Source organism: Doryrhamphus excisus, linkage group LG9 (assembly GCF_037039965.1).
Source record: "Doryrhamphus excisus strain RoL-2023G ecotype Guam linkage group LG9, RoL_Dexc_Guam_v1.1, whole genome shotgun sequence".
NCBI classification, from domain to species: domain Eukaryota; kingdom Metazoa; phylum Chordata; class Actinopteri; order Syngnathiformes; family Syngnathidae; genus Doryrhamphus; species Doryrhamphus excisus.
This window is the reverse complement of record NC_136365.1, coordinates 4,599,130-4,606,740: the sequence shown is the minus strand read 5'-3', so window position 1 is coordinate 4,606,740 and position 7,611 is coordinate 4,599,130. Positions and strand designations below refer to the sequence as shown.

At 46.1% G+C, this 7,611-nt stretch overlaps 1 protein-coding gene across 2 annotated transcripts in view; it reads left to right on the top strand.

Annotated features, from left to right (window-relative positions):
* The first annotated feature begins 41 nt into the window (after nucleotides 1-41).
* The window catches only part of fam184b (family with sequence similarity 184 member B), a 28,409-nt gene continuing 20,839 nt past the window's right edge, over nucleotides 42-7,611 (top strand). For both annotated transcript variants that reach the window (XM_058082665.2, XM_058082659.2), the window contains exon 1: nucleotides 42-649. In XM_058082665.2, coding sequence (XP_057938648.2) covers nucleotides 500-649 — 150 coding nt within the window. In that variant the 5' untranslated portion in view covers nucleotides 42-499. The remainder of the gene's footprint in view (nucleotides 650-7,611) is intronic.

Below are 7,611 nucleotides of genomic sequence, written 5' to 3'. Positions count from 1 at the left end.
GTAGGGGCGGGGCTGCACTGCAGCAGTGCAGCCTCGCTTGGCTCAGTCTCCGGTAATGTTCGGCGGGTTACACACGCCCCTCTCCGCCCCTGCTTGGAGACAGGTGGTTGGCGTCCATGCCACCATCCTCCCTCGCCTAGTGTAACAAATACCTTCTGGCACCCAGGCAAAGGCTCGCTCGCAGCGTCAGCGAGCGCGTCCCCGATGGACTTCCAGCGTATAACCTCCGCGATCACCGGCCGGAGGGCAGCTGGAGTAGGGGGCCGCAACCGGAACGCTCAAGGAGCGGAGCCCCGCCGATCTACTCCTCGAATGCTTTCCAGCCAATCCCTCCAGCAGCCGTTCATGGGAGGGGGCCTACCGACGGAGGAATGAGATGCACGAGTGAAAAGTTGACACGATTTTTAGGCGGGGTTCTGCGTGTGACAGGCGGCGGGATCATTTGTGATTATCCACCCGAGCTTGGAAGTTGTTCCCTGGAGAGGAGACGCGTGTCAAAATGGCTTCGGGCGCCGGGAAGGCTGTACAGACCCCGGGGCAGGGCTCAGCCGTCAATGGGAATGCGGCAGAGTTCCAGAACGTCGAGCAGGAGCAGCACGACTTCCAGATGCACAACAAAATGTGCAAGAAGATTGCTCAGCTCACTAAGGTAGGTATGAGACGTGACTGGATGAAAGCTGAAGGCAGAAACGCCTGGTGGGGCTGTCAACACCCTGCCTACAATCTAGTATCGTGCACAGAAATGAAATGCAGTGTAAATGACACCATAAATGACAAACAGCTTGGCAATCAACCAGAGCTTATGTAGTAATGTGACATTCATTGATTCTGATGCAATTAAAGTACCATTAAATGACATTTGTTGTGTATTTTACACTTCACACTTCATTAGGTACATTTGTATTATCAAGTACAAGAGCTGTATTAAGCTCACAACTAGGAGGACCAGGGTTCAATTCCACCCTCGGCCAGTTTGCATGTTCTCCCCGTGCTTGCGTGGGTTTTCCTCCCACATTCCAAAAACATGCTAGGTTAATTGGCGACTCCAAATTGTCCATAGGTATGAATGTGAGTGTGAATGGTTGTTTGTCTATATGTGCCCTGTGATTGGCTGGCGACCAGTCCAGGGTGTACCCCGCCTCTCGCCCGAAGACAGCTGGGATAGGCTCCAGCACCTCCGCGACCCTCGTGAGGAAAAGCGGTAGAAAATGAATGAATGAATGAAAGAGCTGTATTAAATATTCTGCGGTTCCAAAGACATTAATGATAATTTGTCATTGATCAGAGACAATATGATATGTTTATTATTGTGGTTGAAGTTAGCATAATACATTATGACTTTTCTATGTGAAAGTGACATCGTCGATGCAGATCTTCTATGGGATCTCTTTAGATCAGGGCTGTTCTGCAAAATAGTTCAGAGGAACCAGGGTTGGACTTCTCTAATCATTCATTCATCTACCACTTTTTCCTCACGAGGGTCGTGGGGGTTGCTGGAGCCTATCTCAGCTGTCTTCGGGCGAGAGGGCGGGGTACACCCTGGACTGGTCGCCAGCCAATCACAGGGCACATATATACAAACAACCATTCACACTCACATTCATACCTATGGACAATTTGGAGTCGCCAATTAGCCTAGCATGTTTTTGGAATGTGGGAGGAAAACCCACGCATGCACGGGGAGAACATGCAAACTGGCCGAGGGTGGAATTGAACCCTGGTCCTCCTAGCTGTGAGGTCTGTGCGCTAACCACTAGACCGCCGTGACGCCTCTCTAATCAGTATTATTCTTTTTATGTATATAATGTTAATTAAAGCCTCTGTCAGATCTTAAAATGTTTACCTCGCCAAAATGTCTTCAAGTAAAACTGCTCCTCCAAGCTGAATGTAAGGACCTACTGTACTGTAGAAAACATGTCATATGAAAAGAGTAGGAATCTACGAGCCGGTCAAGATGTCCTTCACGATTTGGGTTTGTCCACGGGCTTCTGCAGCTGATCCATACCTAATGAACTGACACGAAACATGTACTTCAGTGGAGTCTATTACTGTCTATTTTGCTCTGTGCAGCGTGCATCGTGTTCATGAAGGTCTTCTTGCATGCAATAGCGGCAGTCGTTGTCAGTGCGTGCACAGGGACTTGTGTGTGCTCTTCACAATAGTGCTTAGAGAAGCAGGGCATGACCTACTGCTTGTTGAGTGTGTGTGTGTGTGTATGTGTGTGTGTGTGTCCAGGAGCATGTGCTCAGCAGCGGCGGCATATGCAGCAGAAGATGTCCTTGCATATGCACAAATGATGACACAGAGGACTCAGCTCTTGTGTCTGTGCTCGTTAAGAGCTTTTGACTGTCGTGTCATATCTGCACCATCCTTTTGTCTCTGTTCTTTTATGATGAGAGTATATATACGCTATGTGGACTCAATTATTAGTACATAAGGACATTACACACTCTCCTCCGGAAGAGCATCTGTGAGGTCAGGGTTAATTGATGTTGGCTCTAGTTCATGCAGGAAGGTGTTTATTGGGGTTGAGGTCAGGGTTCTCAAGTTCATCCACAGCTAACTCATTAAGCATGTCTTTATGGACCTTGCTTTGTGTAGTTGGGAACATAGCACTCATATGGTAATTTATGATCTTTATGCAAAGATTGGACACACAGTAGATACCCGTTGATCATGGGGATTACGTTCCAAGACCCCACGGCAAATGGTGACAAATTGCAAATGATGGCCCGTCAAAATGCTAATTTTTGATTTTGTGAATCCTATAATATGTCTCTCACTGTTCTTAAACACACAATATACATGTACTTATTAGTTATCCGACCTGCACGGCCCAATCCGACCCAAATATGGTTCTTCAATACATTTTGCACCGTGTGGCAAAAAGCCCTCCTTGCGACATCCATCCATCTGTTTTCTATACTGCTTATCCTCACATGGTCGAAGCAATGCTGGAGCCTATCCCAGCTGTCTTTGTGCAAGAGGCGGGTAAAACCCTGGACTGGTCGCCAGCCAATCACAGGACACATATAGACAAACAACCATTCACACTCATTATAGGACAGAGGCAACTGCTGCACGGCCCCACCCGTTTGTGTTGCCGATGTGCAAAGGTGACTCGGGAATTTCTTTCTCATGCTTCATTTAAAAATATTTCTGTAATAATAATAATAATAATAAAAAGGCTGCACGGCGGACAAGTGTTTAATGTGCAGGCATCACAGCGAGGAAACCCAAGTTCAATTCCAACTTCTGCTATTTCTGTGCGGAGTTTGCATGTTCTCTGCGTGCATCCGGGTTTTTTTTTTCTGGGTACTCCGGCTTCCTCCCACATTCCAAAAACATGCTAGGTTAATTGGCGAATATCTAAATTGTCCACAGGTATGAATGTTTGTGTATATGTGCCCTGTAATTGGCTGGTGACCAATCCAGGGTGTACCCCGCCTCTCACCCAAAGACAGCTGGGATAGGTTCCAGCACCCCCACGACCCTTGTGAGGATAAGCGTTAGAAAATGAATGAATGAATGAACAATAATAATAAATGCTGAATTTAGGAAGAAAAAAAGCCTGTAGTCCATATGCAGAGATACAGACAATACCATGGGTTATGTGTACCATTACACCTCTAAGTACTGACAAAATGTGCACTTATATCGCGGTCTTCCTGCTGGAAAATGTTGAGTGAATTGACCAGTGAGACAGTGTCCTCTGCTGGATTCGCAGCATTTTTTTTAATCACACAATCAAACTGCATTTTATTGAAGTTAGCCTAAAGAAAACTCATTATTTACATTTTAAAGCAGAGGGTAAAGAAATGAGGCAATATGCAGGGGTGCAAATGCCGATCCACAAACAGGTGGGGATCTACTACTACTCTATATGTGTTTATGGGGTTAAGGGGAACAGGAAATGGGGTCAGCAGTACTACAAGTAGTAACCTTTTATCTTTAATAATGCACTTGCGCACCACCAGTTACAGATTCACACTTACCCGTGCCTTGCATGCGTCCCATCCCCCACCCACCCACCCCACTCTTCATCCTCAGCCTGCTCTGGTGCTGCCCTGGTTGAATGGGTGCCGCTAAAGATAAACCGAGAGTGTTTATGTGGGGGAACAAGCCAATGGGAAGAAAGTGAAAGTTGAGTGTCAGCTGTTGTACACAGGAGCAGTTTCTTGTACAAGTAGTGACTCTGGATGATTAATCGAGATTAATAATGCACATTTGGGTGTGTGTTCAGAGCATAACATTCTGATTGGTAGATCTAATTTTGTCTTTGTGATGTTCTGTATTTATTCGGCTTACGCTGTCACTGTGTGACCTGCTTAGTAATTAAGCTGCACTCTTTCATGTGAGTGGAGGTGTGTGTGTGTGTGTGGGTGTTTATGTGTGCATGTGGGAGGGGGTGAGCTGATGCAAGAGTCTTTTTGTCTAACCTCTCTCCTATTTTTTTTTCAAATAGCGGGGCTGCTTTACACTACACACAGAATATTAATTTAATGATTTGCTGACTATGGAGTTTATGTGAGGAAGCACAATCTCTGGTGCCCTGTGAGGCTCCATGAATAACATTATCCACAGCCGGATCAATATACTGTACAAGTACTTGCTAAAGAGGCCCTGTCACTCTCGGACCATGCAAACCTCTTTGCCATTCAAATATTTGTTGAACTTCTCATTTCTACAAAATCTTGCCTACACACTACCGATCCACCTCAACCGGTTCTTCTGAATGTGAACAAGCAGCGGCTCGACTCTGAGCCTCCCCCGGATGACCAAGCTGTGAGAGCTTATCTCTTAGGGTGAGTCTAGCCACCCAATAGAGGAAACTCATTTTAGCCGCTTGTATCCGCAATCTCGTTCCTTTGATCTCGACCCAAAGCTCATGACCACAGGTGAGGGTGGGACCATAGCACTTTCTCAGGTACAGAAGCTGATCCAATCTGCCTGTCATGCTCCAACCTCCCCTCACTCATGAGCAAGACCCCGAGATACTTGAACTCCTCCACCTGGGGTAAGACCTTACTCCCAATCCACTGGGTGTACACCATGGCTTCGGATTTTGGGGGTGATGAGTCTCATCCCAAAAGCTTCCCACTCAGCTGTAAATCACCCCAGTAAACACTAGAGGTCACAGCCTGACGAGGCTATCAGGATCACATCGTTTGCGAATCAAGATTCTAAGGTTCTCAAACTGGACTTCTTCAATTCATGGCTGTGCCTAGAATTTCTGTCCATCAAAATTCTGAACAGAATCTGTGACAAACGATGTATGTCAGTGATTGAGAAGATCCTCAAAGTAATCCCTTCCACCGTCTGACTATATATCCTCAGTCGAGGTCAGCAGGCTTCTGTCCCCCGGTCCCCACTGTAAACAGTGTCGACCGGGTGCTGCTTCCCCCTTCTGAGGAAGTCAGATGGTTTGCAGAACCATGGAGAATTGTGCTCCATGACCTCACTGAACACTTCCCACACTCTAGTCTTTACCTCAACCACTGCTGAAGTCGTGTGTCGCTTGGCCTGTATATATATATATATATATATACATATATATATATATATATATATATATACAGATATATATACATACATAAATTTGGGCGGAGTTTGCATGTTCTCATTTGCATGCGTGGGTTTTCTCCGGGTACTCCCACATTCCAAAAACATGCTAGGTTAATTGGCGACTCCAAATTGTCCATAGGTATGAATGTGAGTGTGAATGGTTGTTTGTCTATATGTGCCCTGTGATTGGCTGGCGACCAGTCCAGGGTGTACCCCGCCTCTCGCCCGGAGACAGCTGGGATAGGCTCCAGCACCCCCGCAACCCTCGTGAGGAAAAAGCGGTAGTGAATGAATTAATATATACATTTTTGGGGTTGGGAGCTCGTCGGAGTACCCAGTGAGTGACAACCCATACAAGCAACAAAGCCAACTCCATAGCCTTTCACAAACAACGCCAAAATTGTCCTGTCTGGAGCCTTTTCTTCCACTCATTGGTTTCACTTTCGAAAACAGCACAGCACGAACTCCGCCCTCTCTCTCTCTCTCTCTCTATCTGTCCTCTCTGAGCCTGCCCTCAATACAGACCCCTTTCATGCCTCTCAGTCCAAATCACAGTACACGAGCCACGAGTCCTTGCGCTGTGTGATATGATTGGATATAAGTGTCCAGCCAACAGGAACGTGAGAAGGGAGCTTTGCCACATGCCATATCTGTCAGTAACATCACAGCCTAAAAGCAATGCACTGTGTATCGATGGAGATTGATAGGTGTGTGTGTGTGTGCATATTGACACACATTAGGGAATGTACTGTAACATTGTGTGCCAGCTGTGTGTGCTTGCAGACAGAAAGGCGTCTGGGTAAAATATGAGCCCCCCCTGCACACACCCACCTCTGACAGCATGTGTGTGTGTGTGTGTAAGTGAGACGTCAGGGTCATCAGACGATGACACTGTAAAGTGAATATGAAACAGGTCATATTTCATGGGTTAGTCACGGTCTATATGGGGAAGCACAAGATGGACAGAGACAGTTCACACACACACATGACGATGGGTAAGAGGACTGCTCCATTTTATATATATCACCCCGTGGACACACCTGCCAACCCAGGTACCTTGGATCGAGTTGTACCTGTAAGCTCAGGTACCTTAATACAATAATAGTTTTAATATTGGCAACAAGTTGTCAATCATTCATATAAACTGCAGAAGCATGTACACAAATTTGACAACATCAAACAACATTCATTCATTTTCAACCACTTTTCCTCACAAGGATCACGGGGGTGCTGGAGCCCATCCCAGCTGTCTTCGGGCGAGAGGCGGGGTACACCCTGGACTGGTCGCCAGCCAATCACAGGGCACATATAAACAAACAACCATTCACACTCATATTCATACCTATGGACAATTTGGAGTGGAGAAAACCCACACTTGCACAGGGAGAACATGCAAACTCCACACAGAGATGGCCGAGGGTGGAATTGAACTCTGGTCTCCTAGCTGTGAGATCTGCACGCTAACCACTAGACCGCCGTACTTCAGTATGTGTTACAGGGGAAAAAAAATTAATTAATTGAAAATACATAATGCCCTGTGATTGGCTGGCCACCAGTCCAGGGTGTACCTCGCCTCTCGCCCAAAGACAGCTGGGATAGGCTCCAGCACCCCCACGATCCTTGTGAGGAAAAGCGGTAGAAAATGAATGAATGAATGAAAATAATATCATGAAGGCAGGAAGTGAACAAATGTAACAGTTACTGATTGTAAAAGTACCAGATGGAGGGGTATAGGATTTAATAAGCTTTGCTTCTTCCTACTCCTTTTGGACATGTGGAACTGTGAATTGTTTATGTGATGCATTCAATTGTAACCTGATGCATGTTCAAATAAAATTAAACCATTACCATAAATTGACGTGGGGGCACGTGAATAAAAATACAAAATGTCTTGACTACATTAGCGCCTAACAGTGAGATTTATGTCACGTGCGTGAATGCCTCATGTGAACAACTACAGCGGGCAGTACAGTGCATAAGGAAGACTATTCAGCGGTCCTTGAAATCACCATATATGACTTTCTCTGATGCTGCACAGATTAATTC